The sequence below is a fragment of the Protopterus annectens genome, chromosome 3.part0 (assembly GCF_019279795.1).
Source record: "Protopterus annectens isolate FY-2018-M chromosome 3.part0, PAN1.0, whole genome shotgun sequence".
Lineage (NCBI taxonomy): Eukaryota > Metazoa > Chordata > Ceratodontiformes > Protopteridae > Protopterus > Protopterus annectens.
The window spans coordinates 644290077-644310780 of NC_056731.1; the positions used below are offsets into that span (position 1 = coordinate 644290077).

Sequence of the window (20704 nt, forward strand, 5' to 3'; positions counted from 1 at the left end):
ACGGAGAACATTCACAGGAACTAATAAAATAATTTTAACATTAGTGATGGGCAAGAACATTTTATAGAACTTTTAAGATATAGTTCCTGACATGAGGAAATATACCCCTTTTTGGCAGGGTTAGGGGGAAGGCATGCCCGAAGGCAGGTAAAGGCTAGGACTGTGACAGTGAGGGTCAGAATTATGAATGTTGGCAGTATGACTGGTATAGGGAGACAGCTAGCTGATATGATGGACAGAAGGAAGGTTGGTATTTTGTGTTTGCAAGAGACCAGATGGAACAGGAGCAAGGCTAAGTGTATCGGAGGCGGGTTCAAATTGTTTTATCATGGTGTGGATGGGAGGAGAAATGGCGTAGGGGTTATCCTGAAGGAACAGTATGTTAAGAGTGTTTTGGAGGTGAAAAGAGTGTCGGACAGAGTGATGATTATGAAGCTGGAAATTGATGGTGTAATGATGAATGTTGTTACTGCATATGCTCCACAAGTTGGGTGTATGCTGGATGAGAAAGAAAATTTTTGGAGTGAGTTGGATGAAGTGATGATGACTCTATCCAAGGGTGAGACACTTGTGACTGGAACAGATTTCAATGGGCATGTTGGTGAAGGGAACAGAGGGGATGAGGAAGTGATGGGTAGGTATGGTGTTAAGCAAAGCAATGCAGAAGGTCAGATGGTAGTGGATTTTGTGAAAAGGATGGACATGGCTGTGGTGAATACTTATTTTAACAAGAGGGAGGAGCATAGGGTGACATACAAGATTGGAGGAAGATGCACACAGGTGGATTATATCTTATGTTGAAGGGCCAGTCTGAAGGAGATTGGAGACTGTAAAGTGGTGTTAGGGAAAGTGTAGTTAGGCAGCATAGGATGGTGGTTTGTAGGATGACATTGGTGATCAAGAAGAGGAGGAGTTTGAGGGCAGCACCAAGGATCAAATGGTGGATAATTGAAAAAGGGTAATTGTGAAGTGGAGTTCAGGGAAGAGTTAAGACAGGCACTGGTTGGCAGTGAAGTGTTACCGAATAGCTGGGTAACTACAGCAGAGCTAGTAAGAGAGATGGCTAGAAAGGTGCTTGGTGTGACATTTAGAAAGAGGAAGGAGGACAAGGAGACCTGGTGGTGGAATGAAGAAGTACAGGAGAGTATACAGAGAAAGAGGTTGGCAAAGAAGAAGTGGGATTGTCAGACAGATGAAGAAAGTAGACAAGAGTATAAGGAGATGAGCTACATGGCAAAGAGAGATGTGGCTAAGGCGTATGAAGAGTTGTATGAAAGGCTGAACACTAAGGAGGGAGAAAAGGACCTGCACCGATTGGCTAGACAGAGGGACCGAGCTAGTAAAGATGTGCAGCAGGTAAGGGTAATAAAGGGAAACGTACTCACCAGTGAGGAGAGTGTGTTGAGCAGATGGAAAGAGTACTTTGAGGGGCTGATGAATGAAGAGAATGAGAGGGAGAGAAGGTTACATGATGTGCGGATAGTGAATCATGAAGTGCAGTGGATTACCAAGGAGGAAGTAAGGATAGCTATGAAGAGGATGAAGAATGGAAAGGCTGTTGGTCCAGATGACATACCTGTGGAAGCATGGAGGTGTTTAGGTGAAATGGCAGTGGAGTTTTTAACTAGATTGTTTAATGAAATCTTGGAAAGTGAGAGGATGCCTGAGGAATGTCGAAAAAGTGTTTTGGTACCGATTTTTAAGAATAAGGGTGATGTGCAAAGCTGTAGTAACTACAGATGGATTAAATTTATCAGTCACAACATGAAGTTATGGGAAAGAGTAGTGGAAGCTAGGTTAAGAAGGGAGGTGATGATTAGTGATCAGCAGTATGGTTTCATGCCAGGAAAGAGTACTACACAGGTGATGTCTGCTCTGAGAGTCTTGATGGAGAAGTACAGAGAAGGTCAGAAGGAGTTGCATTGTGCCTTTTTGGACTTAGAGAAAGCATATGACAGGGTGCCTAGAGAGGAGTTGTGGTATCGTATGAGGAAGTCGGGAGTGTCAGAGAAGTATGTAAGAGTGGTACAGGAAATGTATGAGGGTAGTGTGACAGCAGTGAGGTCTGCGGTGGGAGTGACGGATGCGTTTAAGGTGGAGGTGGGATTACATCAAGGATAAGCTCTGAGCCCTTTCTTATTTGCAATGGTGATGGACAAGTTGACAGATGAGATCAGACAGGAGTCCCCGTGGACTATGATGTTTGCAGATGACATTGTTATCTGTAGTGAGAGTAGGGAACAGGTGGAGGAGACTCTGGAGAGATGGAGATATGCTTTAGAGAGAAGAGGAATGAAGGTCAGCAGGACTAAGACAGAATATATGTGTGTGCATGAGAGGGAGGATAGCGGAATGGTGAGGATGCAGCGAGTAGAGATGGTGAAGGTGGATGAGTTTAAATACTTGGACTCAACAGTTCAGAGTAATGGTGAGTGTGGAAGAGAGGTGAAGAAGAGAGTACAGGCAGGATGGAGTGGGTGGAAAAGAGTGTCAGGAGTGATTTGTGACAGACGAGTACCAGTAAGAGTGAAAGGGAAGGTCTACAAGAGGGTAGTGAGACCAGCTATGTTATATGGGTTGGAGACAGTGGCATCGACAAAAAGGCAGGAGTGAGAGCTGGACGTGGCAGAGTTAAAGATGTTAAAATTTGCACTGGGTGTGATGAGGGTGGACAGAATTAGGAATAAGTATATTAGAGGGTCAGCCCAGGTTGGAAGGTTTGGAGACCAAGCCAGAGAGGCAAGATTATGTTGGTATGGACATGTGCTGAGGAGGGATGCAGAGTACACTGGGAAAAAGATGCTAAGGATGAAGCTGCCAGGTAACAGGAAAAGAGGAAGGCCTAAGATAAGGTTTATGGATGTGGTGAGAGAGGACATGGTGGTTGGTGTGACAGAGCAAGATGCAGAGGACAGGAAGAAATGGAAACAGATGATCCGCTGCGGCGACCCCTAACGGGAGCAGCCGAAAGAAGAAGAAGAAGATTCTAAAACAGAGTAAACAGGAGTTTTGGGGCCACATACAAGTTCGCCTGCTAGTTGTTACCCTTTTGGTGAGCCACAAGCACTTTTCCTGTCCCAGGATGAAGAAGTTGAGAGCAGCCATTGACGCACATCATCCCTGGCATCCAAGCTGCTACTCAAACTCTGGTCATCTGTGACAGTCAGACTTTCTCCCTCTACTCCATGCAGCTGGCTCTCCTGGAAGGCAACCATGACTGATTTTCATTCTGGCTGTTAATCACTCAAGTACATACAGGAGGTGACTGCTGAGGCAAAAAGGATATAATAAACATTTGCAAACAAAGATACAACCTCTTGCCACAAACTGGATACTACCCAGACTGTAGATGTGTGTCAATATACTGTCCATGAAAATCACAAGAGGAGAAATGAGACATAACCTGAGTGCATCTGACATCATGCTGTGAATGTGGACACTTTTTTTCCCCCTATTTGTTGACTGGGTAAGTCCACTGGATAAACTGCCTGTTTTCAGGGGCAACCTTGGAGCACTATATAGTTAAGTGACTTGCTCAGAGTCACACTGTAGACAAATGAAGGTGAAAAGAATAAGATTCTGTAGCCTGGGCAAAGGAAATGATTCATCAACATCTTAGTGCTTTAGTCCTCACTGCTAACTGCCAGACTAAATGGAAAGAAAATATTAACTCTTATTTGGAACTTGAACCCAAGAACTCAGGCATTGCATGCTGGCGTCACTGCTGCTGAACCAACAAGAGCCTCTAAATTCTCTCTCCTCAAAGGTAAAAGTGCATGCAAAAGTGGCCCTAAGACCCTGTACTATTTTAGCACATCCTGTAAGACATTCCATGGTATAGAATCATATGTTTTCTCCATATCTGCAAAACATATTTAGACTGTATAGACTGCTATGCATCCAACGAAAATCTTGGCTATTACAAAGAACTGATCCTCTGTTCCATAGCGATTGTGGAACCCATACTGCCCAGCATTCAAATTTCTGCTACAGAAAGAACAAAGCTTGCTTTCCAGCACCCTGGCATATGCTCTTTTAGTGGAGTTGCAAATTGAAATGGAAAGCACCCTGGGGTTTGGTTTTACTGGCCTGAATATACCCATGAAGACTTAAAGAAAAATGTCTTGAGCATCCAGAAGGCATTTAGCTGAAACATTGGTATTTTCTTTAAACGTCATTTACACATATCCAATGGCCCTCTACTATAGTAGTTTTAAGTTATTACACAGTGAATATTCTAGTGTGGATGGGACCTTCTAGTAATTTCTGAAAACGGGAACCACTACGGCAGTTTGCAGATCCAGAGTTGCTGCCCACTTTTCTGCATGGCACTGAAAAGGTGATTTAGCCATGTTACCACAATAATATTTAGTGCCTTCAACATTTATGGTTTTATCCCATCCAGTCTTGCAGTATTACCACAACCATACCATTTCCCTGCTCTACTGATCTCACCATACTGATTTGTAACTAATTCCACCATCTGCTTCTGGCACGGTCTCCTCTAAGAAGCCAATTTCAACTGATTTGGGCCAACTACTGACAAAAAGGACTGCAACATGTACTTCACAAGTCTTGGGAAGTAATATATTAAATACTCTCAGAACACAAAACAGGCAGACAAATGTCACTCCAAGCATTAAGCATTAGTTCAAAATACTGGCTTCATTCTAATTATCTGTCATGAAATAAAACATTTTAATGATGAAAATTACATATCTAACACATCTGCTGCTGTTAAAATCATCTGTAGTGAAAATACTTTTCAGAAAATCTATTACAGGTGATCTGCAAAGCAACAGCCAGAAATTCCACTTGATTATGAGAAATAGTCTGACCTTCCTAAAGGTGGGACTGGCCCTGTCTGTCTGACAGTAAGTAATAACCCAGACAGTCAGAGAACTCATCTACTGAAATGCAAAATCTCTAAGAACTAGCCCCTTGCAGAAGCTCTAATTCAAAAGATGATTACTGGGAAACATGAATGAATTTTAACATCTGACAGTATTCATAGATAGATAAAATGTCATGCTTTAACTCTGTACTATGATTACGGTCTGAGGAGAAGAAATAATGCAACTTGTTTTATTGTCACTTGCAACTACAGACAGTGCAAAAGATTCGGAATAAAAATTAAGGGGTCTAAAGTTGTTCCCTGAGGGAATCCAGTGGTAAATTTGGTGAGTGACAAACTATACATATTCATAACCATGTCCTGAATTCTTTCCTCAACCAATATGACATCCAGCTGATAAAGGAAGGAAGCAACTTAGGTTCTTAACCTCTGCTCCTCCTTCCTCTCTCCTTGCACTTTACTAAAAAAAAAAAAAAAAAAATTGCACTTTATTTTTCTTTTGCCTCTTCTTAAAAGTACTCAACTGTATTTATTGTACTGCATTTATTACTGCTTGGAAGTAGCCTGATTAAATTGCAACTGTTATTCTAAGCCTTTGGCTGAAGCACTTGGGCTTCAGACCAGTTGTTTTACATTAAGGTTTGTGTTGTGGCAGGACAGGTATCTAGATCCTTCTAAGTTGGGAGATGCTGATTGACGGCTTAGTGTCTGTTATTCTAAGAGTGTATTAGTTCTGGTTTAAGCACTTGGGCTTTGGGTCCAGTTATTTTACATTAAGAAGGTGTGGTCTGCACTCTTGTGGGAGGAGAGGGTAGATTCTGCCCTTCTGAGCTGGGAGTTTCTGGTTAAAGGCTTATTGTGCCTGCTTATTTGAACTGTTTCTTTCTGAAATTGGTATGCCTTGTTTGCTGTAGCATAGACTAAATTCAGACCTGCTGAATCTAGCTTTGTTTGTATAACTTGAGCACTAATCCAGACCATCTTTTTTTGAGAAGGTTCCCCTGCACCCCAGTGGCAGGAGTGTGCAGTTAGAACTTGTCTGATCTACGACTGCTGGAATGGGGGTCAGTTTTTTGACTTTTATTGATTAATTTGTTTAAATCAGTTTGCTCACTTGCTACTGTTATATAAAAAAAAATACACTTTATGCATCGCCGCTTAGCTAGGGTTAAACTATTCCTGGCGCCATAAAGTCTGTTCTTCAAATTTTCCCTTAGAACTAGCCAGTTTTTTACTTTTAGCACTCATATCCATTTCTTTGAGCCCAACATTTGTTCAGAACTCATTGTAATCACTAAATAAGCTACAAATTACTACACCACTCAACTTTCCGCAATTGTCTAGAGGAAAACAGTTTTTAGTGCTTAATAAATATGCACCTATCCAGGCATGTCTAAGGGTCAGATCCCAGTGTTTTCTCCTGTCTATCTGATGAAGCTGGGCATCTTGGGCAATGCAGCAATTGCCTCATGTACACAGACAACCCTCTCCTCCTACCACCCAACACTACAACCTGTGAGAAATGCATTTATATAGCCAAACTTGAAGCAAAGCTCTCTTCACCCAAGACTGGACTAGACAGTCAAGAGGAGAAGGTAAACGCACCACACCACACTCATCACATAGTCCCTCAAAACCTACACCACCAAAACACACACAAAGCAACACAAAACACACACCTACATTCGCAGAGGCTCTCAGTAAAAATCTGCTCAAGCAACAGAGATCTCCAAAGCAGAAACGCATGCAACCTCCACCCCCCAACACAACCCAAATGACACACAGCCTACAAACTCAGTGTGCCACTCAATCACAGCCCATAAGGCATAACAATGTACCCAACACTCTAGTCATATGTGACTCTAGTCAGGCACACTGATGTTCCACTCACCAGGCTAAACAAGGAGGAAGTTACTGTCAGCTGCCTATCGGGTACCAGGATCCGCCACATAACACACACACTCAGGTCACTCCACAAGTACAAATATGACAAGTACAAACATGACTCTGTCATTGTCTATGTTGGTGTGAATGACCTGAGACGTACCTCCCTGGACTACATGAAGAGAGACATGGAGGAGCTCTATGATCTTGTGGCCCAGGCAGGTATGACCCTAGCCCTGAGTAGCATCCTGCCATCACCCAGAATGATACCACAGTACACGGACAAAATGATTGACTTCAACAATTGGCTAAGCTTCTGGTGTCATTCTAAGGGGATCCAGTATCTGTCTGCCTGGGATGACATGATCGACAGACGATGATACTTTGCCAGAGATGGCCTGCACCTGTCGCTCTTGGGATTCTGAATACTGGCTAAGGCTCTTGCCACCCCTATAGTGCCTTTTTTAGGCAAGGTTCAAATGACAAATTCACCACCGTAACAGGTACAAGCAAGTAAAATCAGAGGGTAATGCTACTCAATGCTAGAAGTCTAAACCTCAAAATGCATTCACTCGAGGCACTCAAAATGGAGAACATTGACATCTGTGCAGTGACAGAGACCTGGTTCAAAGCTCCAGAGAGCACCCCTGCATTACCAGGCTATAATTCATACCACACCTTTTGGCCACCTAACCTGGACTGAAACACTAAAGGTGGAGGTGTGTCCATATTCATTAAGGATATCCACACCTCCAGGCTAGTTGGCTCATCATAATGCATCCAACATTATCCAAGTGCAACTACCTCTGGGCAAGACCGCAATCCAAATTGTAACTTGATACAGATCCCCCACCATGCCCCAGGAGTCCCACTCCTCATTTCTTGATACACTGGAAAATATTAGGGTACAACCCAATGCCCTAATAACGGGTGATTTCAACTACTCCACCATTAACTGGAAAAACTACTCATGTACCAATTCTTTTGCTCAATGTTTTCTGAAATTCATTAATTCCAACGCCTTGGATCAACTTACTGACACCCCCACCCAGGGCAGCAACATCCTAGACCTGGTCATTTCCAACATGGGTGACCGGTATTCCACACCAGAGGTCAATTCATCATTGGTCAGATCTGACCACAAGCTAATCAGCCTAGACATCCACATCCCGCCCCCACCCCCATTAGGGAAACCACCGTAAAAAATTCTCCAAAGCCAACTTTACGCTTAAGACAGAAGTGGCAAACTTCACAACAGCCATGCAGACAGACAATAAAGGTACGATTGCTGAATCCTACACAAATGCACATTATAAGCACTTACACAAGTGCATGGATCGTGCTATCCCTAACAGAACCAAGATGCTATCCTCCAAAAAAAGGAAGCCAATCTGGTGTTCTCCTGCCATAAATAAACTCTACAACAGAAGAAAGAAACTGTTGCAAAAAGAGTAAAATCCCATGACTGGAAGAACTCTCTGTTCAGCCTCAGTGAGAAACTGAGATCCCTCATAAAATCCTCCAAAGCTAGTTATGAAAACAAAATTGCCACTGATTTTAAAGACAACCACAAAGCATTCTATAGCTATGTCAAGAATCTCAATGGCAACACTCAGATCTGCTCTGAGTTACAGCACAATGGCACTAAATATACAGAACCAACTGATATTGCCAACATCCTGGCAGATAGGTTCAGTGCTAACGTTACACCCCCTCACCCCCTAAAGGGCCCATCTCTATACCAGAAGAATGCAAAGTTCCTGTAATCACGGCTGCATAGGAAAAAAACACATTCTCCAAAGCCAAGAACACAGCATCCATGGGACCTGACAACATCCCAGGCTGCGTTCTACATGAACTATAGAATGAACTGGCACCCCACCTAAGCACCATGTTCAATCATAGCCTCACCTCAGGCTTTGTGCCCACTGAATGCCGCACAGCAATGGCTATCCTACTCCACAAAGAGGGAGCCACCACGGACCCCAGGAACTACCACCTCAATAGCCTAATGAGCCTGGTCTGCAAGGCCATGGAACGTATCATCATGGAACTTATAAACAAAAACATTGGTAATCTCCAACCTCTGGACCCCACACAGTTCGAGTATGTAAATGGCAGATCATGACTCCTAAACCTGATAGACTTCTTTGAAGCAGTCACCAAAGCTGTAGACGATGGTAAGATGGTTCACACAGCCTATCTAGATCTCGTCAAGGCTTTTGACACCACCCCCCACTCTGGAATTATAGATAAACTCACTAAATTAGGTATAAATCCCTATGTCACAAGATGGGCTGCCAACTAGCTCACTGACAGAACCCACACTGTGAAAGTAGCAGACTCCAAATCTGACTTCAGACCAGTGACAAGTGGAGTACCACAGGGTTCAGTCCTGGGTCTTCTCCTGTTTGGTATCTACTTTTCTGAAGTACAGGCTAACACAGAAGGTCTTTGTCTAATGAAGTTCGCAGATGACTGCAAACTAGGAGCCATAATTGAAACTCCTAATGATGTGGACATCCTACAAAAGGGCCTCACTGAGGCAGATGCCTGGTGTCAAAGCCATGGCCTCAAGCTCAATGCCAAAAAGTGCATTGTTATCCCCTTAGGTAAAAACTCTGTATCCATGAGCTACCACATAGGTGGTAGTCTACTTAACACCAAAAGTGTGATAAGAGACCTTGGGACACAGGTGGCCAGTAGTCTCTCCTTTGATAATCACATCACCACAGTAGTCAGGAAATCCTTCTGCATGGCACACCTCATCACAAAAGGTTTCTCATCTAGGAAAAAAGAGGTCATTGTTCCCCTCTACTCGTCACTCATTAGACCCATTGACCCATTATAGAGTACAATGCCCCTTTTGGTATGTACCTCACAAGACATCTACAACAATTGGAAAGGCCGCAGAAATACCTCACAAAGAGGATACTTGCCTCAAACAGATGCCCAAAGCAGACCGTCTCAAAAAACTCCAGCTTTACTCCATCTCATATCTCCTACTCAGAGGCGATCTCTGCCTAACATACAAAGCTATTGGGCATGCTCCACTTAAAGAAATCCCAATGCATCCGAGCTACTCGCTCTAGGGACCTAAACCTTGTCACCACAATAAACAGAACATGGTGGAGGGATAGATTCCTGTCCCAGAGACTTCCCATACTCTACAACAAACTACCTACCTATATCAAACAAAGCTCCTCGTTAGCACTCTTCAAGAAAAATCTTGATGATTGGATGGGAAATAGGAAATTCACCCCGGGGATCACCTCTGTGGCTGTGCTCGACAGGGGCACAGGAAAATAATTTTCTTGGGTGGTGAACGCCAGGGTACCTTTTTGGCTAGGCTTGTATAAGCCCTAGAGCTGATAACCTAGTACCTACCTATGAACCTATGAAGGATTATTTTTATCCCAGCATGAACTACAGGAGACCTCTGAGAAATCCTAGAATACATAGGTAAGTACTAGGCCGAGGGCATCTATAAGCCTAGCCAGAATGTGTTGGCTTTCGCTGCTCTCTTAGATTAGTTCCCTGTGCCTCTGTCCAGCAGAGCCATTAGTTCCCTGTGCCTCTGTTCAGCAGAGCCACTGCAGTGATCCCTGGAGTACATTTTCTGTTTCCCATCCACTCGTCAAGGTTTCTTTTGAAGAGTGTTAATGAGGAGCTCTACCTAATGTAGATTGGAATCATGTTCCAAAGCATGGGGAGTCTCTGGGACAGGAATCTAACCACTTCAGCACCATACTCAGATGCTTCTAAAACCTACAGAACTGGTAAGGTAAGATATGACTTCTCACTTCCTAGACCATGCTGATTAATTTCAGCCAATGCCGTATCTCAAAATGTCTCCAAAATATGTATTACGCTAACGAAGTGATAAGTAAAGGACTTCTAGGGCCTCCCTTTTTAAACTGGAACAACATTCCTTTTCCAGAATATGCAGACAAAACCACTTATGAATGATGAATGAAATAAGACACGAATGGAACCAATTTGAGAAGATTTAATTTCACAGAACACAAGAAATCTGATCCATACCCTCAAGACTGAGTGCTTTAACACATTTGAAGACATTATTATGTCCTTCAGTGGACATTACAGGACAAACTTATGAACTGTGTAATCAGCCAAAATATTTTTTTCAATCTGTTTTACACCAACTAAAGATAATACCATTCACAAAAACATACCACATCTACTCAAATTACTATCATACATTTTACATCTTTCTTGCCATACATTTTGGAGACCAATTCATATTCAATGGAAGTCTTTTTTTCTGTGATAAGAATGGCAATACTGAAAAGAATTACAACACAGATTCTGACACCATTACTGGGTATATTAAATAGCTGCACTTGTAAAAGTGCAAGAAAGGCTTAACACTTACAATGAATCCAAGCTTTTTATAGTCTCGTGTATACATAGATTTTCTTTTCTCAATGTTACCACTGCTGTTGTTGGGTTCAGACTCAACATCAAAAGCAATCCTTCGAAGCTCAAAAATAATATCTCTTTGGGCCTGAAAAGTATGAGAGAGAGTCAATACATATGCAACATCAGATCAAGTGTACAAACAAATCTTTTGACTTTGAACGTCAGAAACTTTTTTTTCATTTACATACATTATACATTACATACATGTTTTCTTACTTTATAACAACTGTCATTCAGTCCAACAATGCATAGGCTGCTCAATTCCTGCCTTCCCTTAAACCCCACTTCTCCTCCTGAACATTAGAAACTACAGTCAATCTTAAATAAAAATAACAGCTACACAAAGTACAGTTATTGGTTAAACTTCTGAACTAAGAACACAGGGCTTAAGTTATCATCCTAAAGGAATCTCCATGATGAGTAAACATTAACAAGTCACAGCATTTTTTATTTAATACTGGAGCACATGACACAGGTCAGTATTCAAAGAAAAAAAGCAGATATCAGTGAGACAAAGTCTCTGTTTCAATGGCGATCTAGAAAGTAACTATGAAGTGGCAGTAATAACAGCACAAATGGACAAAAACTAAAGAAGCTACAGGGAAATAGCTGTAATGTACCCACACACAAATTGGGTCAGCAATACCCATATTTATGAGGACATAATAAAATGAAGTACTTAGAAGCATGGGTTAAGAAGGATACAGCTACGGCAGCTAAGGATATGTGGTAAGAGGCTAAACAAAAGAGAATATAAAAACTGAGAAATTGGAATCTCTGCTTTATGGATATGGACAGTAAGAAGTGAAATGTTTTTAGTCCCTTTAGTTTTATACACAGGTGACATTTAGATCAACCAGAGGATATGTTGTGAATAGCAATTAATAAAGAGCTGAATGACTTTAACTGGAAGGGGAAAAGACAAGAGTCAAGTGGGATAAGATGATCCTTCCAAAAGAACAAGATGGTTTGGGATTACCTGATTTGAAGGGGTATTTCAGAACAACACAATTAAGGCTCCTATACACAGCACACACAGAACAATAATTCAAAGTGGAAAGGAATGACGATGAATGGAGCACAGCTCAAGAGAGAGAGAGACTGTGATTTTGGATCCTTAGAGAGAATAATAACCATACAGAATATTGCAGTCATAAAGTAGCAGAAAGTATTCTAAGAAGTAAGCCAACACAGGAGAAAGGAGATTCTGCAGATAAGGAAGAATGCAACTAGGATGCAGATAACAGGCAAGAGGATGTTGGAATTTACTGGATAAAACTGGAAAAGGAACTAAGGTATGGAGAGCAAATAATTAGAGAGGGAAAGGGAACAGGATGGGAAGAGGCCAAGGATACATTTGGAGTGCACGTTAGAGACCCACCTCCCTATCAAGGATAGAAATCAGGGTATAGGTGCAGAGAAAGGAATAGGGGAATCTTAAGTGAAAGGCCAACAGTGGTAGAGTTTTTAGCAGAATCTAGAACAGAAGCTGCTGCTAAAAAGGGATAATTAGTAGGGTATATAAAATATTGCATGATAACTATACAAATCAATCAGAGGAGGTTAGAAAGGATTGGGAAGTAAGACTGGATGAGCAATTCACAAAAAAACAATGGGAGGATATCTATGTCTCCCAAATATGCAACAAAGTCTAGAAGATTTAGGATTTTTGCTTGGAAGTATTTGCATAGGTATTTTTATACCCCAAGCAGGCTCTCCTCAGGTAGACTGCAAATGTTGGAGGTGTTTGGGCGAAGAAATACGTTAATATAGAATATAATTTTGGGAATGTAATGAGTGACGGACGTTAAAAAATCTCTGTGATCTACTCAGTCAGAATTACTGGGACAGCAAACTGGTGTACCTAAGGAAATTATTTTTTCAGCTGTGACACAGAATTGGAACTGCTTAGACATAAGGAAGGCCTTGCTGAGTTTAATTCTGGTGATTGCCAAAAAATAGAAAGTGGAAATGAAAGTCTAAACCAGCCATACTAGTAGTAGTACATGTGACAACAGAGTTAAAAGAACTGGAAGTGGGAACTTTAGAAAAGGGTATGAGCAAATTACATAGAAAATATAGGAATTGTGGGAACAATACATGCAGAATAATGTTTTGCAGGAGGAATGAGGTTTAAGGAAGGCAGGCATTGAATAAGCTCTAATGTTTGATTGACAATGATTGTATGGAAGATTATATGTGAAGTACAATGTTTGCAATGGAAAATATGTCAATATAGTTTTTCATTTATTTAAATGCATGATTGCCTATGTCATAATTCAATAAAGATGTTTCTTGTAAAAAAAAAAAAAAAAAAGATTGTTATGAGACCTGTAAAGAAAAAAAAATACAGAAGCAACAAATGATTTGATGCAGTTCTGAAAAGTAAGAAAAACTGGACATCTATTGTTCAAATGCATTTACACTACATTTGTTTAAGGGGTGGTGCAATGATCTCGGTGGACCATTTCTAGGCACAGCCTGGGTGATCATATCACAATATAAATAAGAAATAAAGTTATAGGAAGCGAAATACAAACATACCTGTTTTACATACAAACCTGAGATTTATACATGATTAATGCATAGGTTGTCACTTTGGGTTTTGTTTGAGTCAGTTAGGAAAGCAGAAAAAAAGAGATGAGTGGATAATAAAGGGAGATTAAGACGTGAGACTTGGATGAATAAGTGCATGGAGCTGATTCCTTCACCATCAAATTCCCAGCTCAGAAGGTTGAAGGCAACCCTCTATTCCCACAAAAGTGTAGACCACAAACCTATCTAAGACCTGGAGTGCTTGTTTGACTTGCTTGTTATTCTCTGCCTAAGTATAGCTGATCTCTGTCAGCATTTGATTTGGAATTGAAGTTTTTCATTTTTTTAAACACCTTTATTGAATTATCACTTGTGACACAGACATAACTGCATTCATATAAAAGTAATCAAACTGAATTAACAAATTCACATTTACAAACATTATACTTCAGATATATTGCTATAGGTCATATAACCTAAGCGGCATTATATTAAATATTCAATTCCTGCCCTTTTTTTAAAGAGACATCTTTATTAAACCATCACTTATGACACAGACAATCACATTTATATAAATGAAAACAAACCACACTGACACAATCCTAGCTGCAAGCATTTTACATCACAAACCATATTGACACATTCCCACTTGCAAACATTATACATCACTTACAAACATTACATAGCTCATTTAAGTCCCGCCTTCCTTTAAACCTCATTTCTCCCCAATTGTTCCTACAATTACCATGTTTTCCTGTGTAGCTTGCGCCTACCTTTTTCTAAAGATCTCAATTCCAGTTGTTTTATCTCTGTTACTATATTCATTATTTATAGTACAGTTGGTTTATATTTTGTTTTCCATTTTCTAGTAATTGCTTTTTTGACAGCCACGATAAGACACATCAAGGCCTCACCATGTCTAGACAATTCAAATTCTGTATCATGGCTCAGAAAAATCATCTCCCTCGTCACACCAATCTTCTCACTCACCAGCATCTAGGACAGCGCATCCTGTAGGAAATCCTTAAAATCCGCCAAATCACTGCACTCTCAGAAAATATGTTCCCAATTACCTCTTTCTTCCCTGTCACACCACCATTTGCTTTCTACTTGATGAAAAATTGTCTGGACTCTACTTGGGGTATAAAATATCTATGTAAACATTTCCAAGCAAAAATCTTAAAACGTATAGATTTTGTTGCATATTTGGAAGACATACATATATCCTCTCATTGTTTCTTTGTGAACTGCTAATCCAGTCACTTCCTAACCTCCTCTGACTAATTCTTATAGTTATCATGCAATATTTTATACACACTACTAATTATTCCTTTAATAGCAGCTTCTGTTCTAGATTTAGTAAAAACCCTACCAGTGCCGGTCTTTTGTTTGGGGCCCCACTATTTCTTTCTCTTTCCTATACTGATAACAATCCTTGATAGGGAAGGCAATCTCTAATCTGCAGTCCAAATAAATTCTTGGCATCTTCCCATTCTATCATCTTTCCATCTCTACATTTACTTGCTCCCAATACCTTGGTTCCTTTGCCAATGTTCCTCAATAAATTCCAGCCCCCTCTTGCCTATGGTTTATATCCCCAACTGCAGTCATCCCTATCGGCAGAATCTCCTTTCTCCATTCCCATGTTGGCTTAGTTCTTAGCATACTTGCTGCTACTTTATAGATATAATATTGTGCATGACTATTGTCATTCTCCTTAAAGGCCTGCATCTAAAATCCCAGTATCTCCTTGCTTCTTGAGCTTCTCCCCTGTTTCACTATAACCGCTTCTCACTTTGAATTATAGTTTTCTGCTTGTGCTATGTATAGGGGCCTTAGCTGTGTAGCTCTGAAATATCCCTTCAAATCAGGTAATCCCAATCCGCCCTGTTCTACTGGTAGAATCAACTTATCCCACTTGACTTTTGCACTCTTCCCCTCCCAGATAAAGTTCCTCATCTCTAATTGCTATCCACAACTTTTCTGGTTGATAATTAATTGCTGGAACCTGTGTTCTGAGAGACTGCCCTCCAGACCATCTGCAAACATACAGAGCTGAGTATATTTTTTTGGTTATAGAGTTTAATTGTTGCTTAGATCTCTGTTGAAACTGTTGTCTCACTGAACTGAGAGACTGATCTGTAAATATACAGAGCTGAGTATATTTTTTTGGTTTTACAGTTTGTACTGTTAGTTGTTGCTTAGATCTCTGTTGAAACTGTTTTCTCCATCCCCCCACCCCCATTTTCTGCCATGTTTTCAGTTGGTATAACTGGCTTTTACAGCTTGTGTGTTATCTAACTCAAGGATCACTTAATTTGACCTGTTAGTAACAGCCTGCATTTAATTGCTGGAACATGTGTTCTGAAAGACTGCCTTCCAGACTATCTGCAAATATACAGAGCTGAGTATATTTTTTTGGTTACAGAGTTGGTTAATTGTTGCTTAGATCTCTGTTGAAACTGTTGTCACACTGTTCTGAGAGACTGATCTGCAAATATACAGAGATGAATATATATTTTTTTCATTTTACAGTTTGTACTGTTAGTTGTTGCTTAGATCTCTGTTGAAACTGTTTTGTCCCAGCCACCCACCCTCCCTATTTTTGGTTTGTAGTTTAAATTTGGTGGCTTTTGCAGTTGCCCAACCCACTGTAGCTTTGATCTGGGACACTCCCCCAGTCCCATCTCTTTAACACATTCTACCTAATAAACTCTTTCTGCACTTGCTTTTAGTCCTTTTTAATTTAATTGCATTTTTTTAAACTGTGTTTGGTCTAATATTGCTACATACTCAAGTGTGCTAGCTTGCACTGCATGTGAATTGTTTTTACTACTGTTTTTGCTACTTTTCTTTAAAAAAAAATTCCAGATACAGATTTGCTGTATCCAGGACTGTATGTAAGCTTCTGAGTCACCCAAGCCTTTCTGCGTTGGAGGGAAGCCTTCTAGCTTATCAGTGGGAGTGGTAAGCACTAGGTAACCTGTCTACCACATAAGGAGTGGTTCTGGCCCAGAAATTGTAGTTATTGGCCGTTTGGGCAATCTCTTCCATCTCTCTCAACTTTCTGATTTGAAAGCCTGCATTTGCACTTGTTTCTGTCCTGTAAGTCATCTAGTGCAGATACAGATTCTTAGTTTTAGCACTTAAATTTGCTTATTCATGCTCAGTACTTGTAAGCACTAAATAAGCTACTAATTACTATAGCACTCAACCTTCCTCATTACCTCGAGGAAAACAGTTTTTGTACTTACTTTTCTCACTTGCTTAGAGAAAAACAGCTCTTATACCCACTTTCCTCACTTATCTAGAGGACAATAGTTTTTTTATTCAGGCATGTCCAAGGGTCAGCTCCCAGTGTTCTCTCCTGTCTATCTGATGAATATGGGCATCTTGAGGCAATGTAGAAATTGCCTCATGTACACAGACAACCCTCTCCTCCTACCACCCAACACTACAACCTGTGAGAGATGCACTTATCTAGCCAAACTGGAGGTAAAGCTCTCTCCAACCAAGACTGAACATGACAGTCATGAGGAGAAGGTAAACATTTGCACCACACCACAATCATCACATAGTCTCACTAAATCTACACCACCAAAATCCACACATAGTAACACAAAAACATTTGTGGAGGCTCTCAATAATAATCTGTCTAAGCAATAGAGACCTCCAAAGCAGAAACGCAAGCAACCTCCATTCCCCAACACAACCCAAATGACACATAACCCACAGACTCAGTGCGCCACTCAACCACAGCCAATAAGGCAAAACAACGTACCCAACACACTAATCATAGGCGACTCTATAGTCAGGCACACTGATGTCCCACTCACCAGGCTAAACAAGGAGAAGGTTACTGTCAGCTGCCTGTCGAGTGCCAGGATCCGCCACATAACCCACGCACTAAGGTCACTCCACAACAAGTACAAATATGACTCTGTCATTAAACAAACCAGATAGTGTCCTTCTCTTCAAGCGGTTCAAACAGTTCTGTTTTCAAAACAATAAGAATACGAATCACCAAGTTGTAGAATTGTAATGTACTTTAAAATACTTTAAAATTTACATAATAAATTGATCAACGAGTTTGTACAATGTTATGTAAATTTTAAATTATTTTAAATACTGAATAGACTGGGTTGTAAGTATCATGTGACTTAGTAGGAGGGTATTTAAAATGGGGTAGTAGAAATGTTTAGTTATCTGAAGAAGTCTTTGTATTTGGAAGATGGAAAGTGCTTAATTCAACTTGTCTAACTTGTTTTACTTGGCTGGAACTTTTTATTAAATCAGTATTACAATTCTACAACTTGGCGATTCGTATTCTTATTGTTTTGAAAACAGAACTGCTTGAACCACTTGAAGAAAAGGACACTATCTGGTTTGTTTGTTGAAGCTGTATTTTTTACTAGTTTGAGTCCGTTACCTGCTTGTTGGCATATCATGACTCTGTCATTGTCCATGTTGGTGTGAATGACCTGAGACATACCTCCTTGGACTACATGAAGAGAGACATGGAAGAGCTCTCCGATCTTGTAGCCCAGGCAGGTATGACCCTAGCCCTGAGTAGCATTCTGCCATTGCCCAGAATGATACCGCAGTACAAGGACAAAATGATTGACTTCAACAATTGGCTACGCTTCTGGTGTCATTCTAAGGGGATCCAGTATCTGTCTGCTTGGGAAGACATGGTCGACAGACCACGATGCTTTGCCACAGATGGCCTGCACCTGTCGCCCCTGGGATTCCAGATACTGGCTAATGCTCTTGCTGCCCCTATATGGCCTTTTTTAGGCATGGTTCAAATAACAAATTCACTACCATAACAGGAACAGCCAAGCAAAAACTGAGGGCAATGCTACTCAATGCTAGAAGTCTAAATCTCAAAATGCACTCACTCGAGGCACTCCATAAAATGGAGAACATCGATATCTGTGCAGTGACTGAGACCTGGTTCAAGGCTCCAGAGAGCACCCCTGCACTACCAGGCTATAACTCATACCACACTTTTCGGCCATGTAACCTGGACTGAATCACCAAAGGCGGAGGTGTGTCCATATTCATTAAGGATATCCACACCTCCAGGCTAGTTGCTCAGCATAATGCATCCGAGGTTATCCCAGTGCAACTAACTCTGGGCAAAACTGCAATCCAAATTGTAGCTTGCTACAGATCCCCCACCATGCTCCAGGATTCCCACTCCAATTTTCTTGATGTACTGGAAAATATTAGGGTTCAACCAAACACCCCAATAATGGGCGACTTCAACTGCACCACCATTAACTGGGAAAACTACTCATGTACCAACTCCTTAGCTCAACACTTTCTGGAATTCATAAACTCCAATGCCTTGGATCAACTTATTCACACCCCCACCAGGGGCAACAATATCTTAGACCTAGTCATTACCAACTTGAGTGACTGGTGTTCCACACCTGAAGTCAACTCCTTGTTGGTCCGATCTGACCATAAGCTAATCACCCTTGCTATCCACATCCCGCCCCCACCTCCCATTAAGGAAACCACAGTAAAATATTTCTCCAAAGCCAACTTCATGCTTCTTAAGACAGAAGTGGTGAACTTCCTGACACCCATGCAGATGGACAATACAGTTTCAACTGCTGAATCCTACACAAATGCACTCTATAAGAACTTACACAAGTGCATGGATCGTGCTATCCCAAACAGAACCAAGACGCTATCCTCCAAAAAAAGGAAGCCAATCTGGTGGTCCCCTGCCATAAACAAAATGTACAACAGAAGGAAGAAACTGTTGCAAAAGAGAGTAAAATCCCATGAGTAGAGGAGCTCCCTGGTCATTCTCAGTAAGAAGCTGAGATCCCTTATAAGATCCTCCAAAGCTAGCTACAAAAACAATCACCACTAATTCCAAGGACAACCAAAAAGCATTCTATAGCTATGTCAAGAATCTCGATGGCACCACCCAGATCTGCTCTGAGTTACAGCACAAAGGCAAGAAAATTACAGAACCAACTGATATTGCCAACATCCTGCCAGATAGGTTCAGTGCTAACTTTACCCCCCTCTCACCCCCTAAAGGGCCCATATCTATACAGGAAGAATGCAGAGTCCCTGTAATCACAACTACGTAGGTAAAAGCTGCACACTCTAAAGCCAAACACACAGCATCCATGGGACCGGACAACATCCCAGGCTGCGTTTTACATGAACTTCAGAATGAACTGGCTCCCCACTTAAGCACCATGTTCAATAATAGTCTCGCATCAGGCTTTGTGCCCACTGAATGGCGCACAGCAACAGTTATCCCACCCCACAAAGGGGGAGTCACCACTGATCCCGGGAACTATCGACCTATTAGCCTGACGAACCTGGTCTGCAAGGCCATGGAACGTACCATCATGGAACTCATAAACCAAGACATTAGTAACCTCCAAACTCTGGATCCCTGTGAAAGGCAGATTATGCCTCCTGAACCTGATCAACTTCTTTGAGGCAGTCACCAAAGCCGTAGTTGAGGGTAAGGTGGTTCACACAGCCTATCTTGACCTCGCCAAGGCTTTCAACACCATCCTCCATTCTGGAATTATAACTAAACTCACTAAACTAGGTATAAATCCCTAAGTCACAAGATGGGTTGCCAACTGACTCACTGACAGAACCCACACTGTAAAAGTTGCAGACTCCAAATCTGACCTCAAAGCAGTGACAAGTGGAATACCACAGGGTTCCGTCCTGGGACCTCTCCTGTTTGGTACCTACTTCTCTGAAGGACAGGCTAACACAGAAGGCCTCTGGCTAATGAAGTTCGCAGATGACTGCAAACTAGGAGCCATAGTCAAGTCCTCAAATGATGTGGACATCCTACAGAAGGGCCTCACTGAGACAGATGCCTGGTGTCAGACCCATGGCCTCAAGCTCAATGCCAAAATGTGCAGTGTCATCCCCTTTGGTAAAAACTCTGTACCCATGAACTACCACATAGGTAGCAATCTACTTAACACT

General features: G+C 41.4%; 1 protein-coding gene across 4 annotated transcripts in view; it reads right to left on the reverse strand.

Annotated features, from left to right (window-relative positions):
• The window catches only part of ELMO1 (engulfment and cell motility 1), a 3030107-nt gene that overhangs the window by 1684661 nt on the left and 1324742 nt on the right, over positions 1-20704 (reverse strand). For all 4 annotated transcript variants that reach the window (XM_044065043.1, XM_044065038.1, XM_044065039.1 and 1 more), the window contains one exon: positions 11136-11267. In XM_044065043.1, the coding sequence (XP_043920978.1) occupies positions 11136-11267 (132 nt within the window). The remainder of the gene's footprint in view (positions 1-11135; positions 11268-20704) is intronic.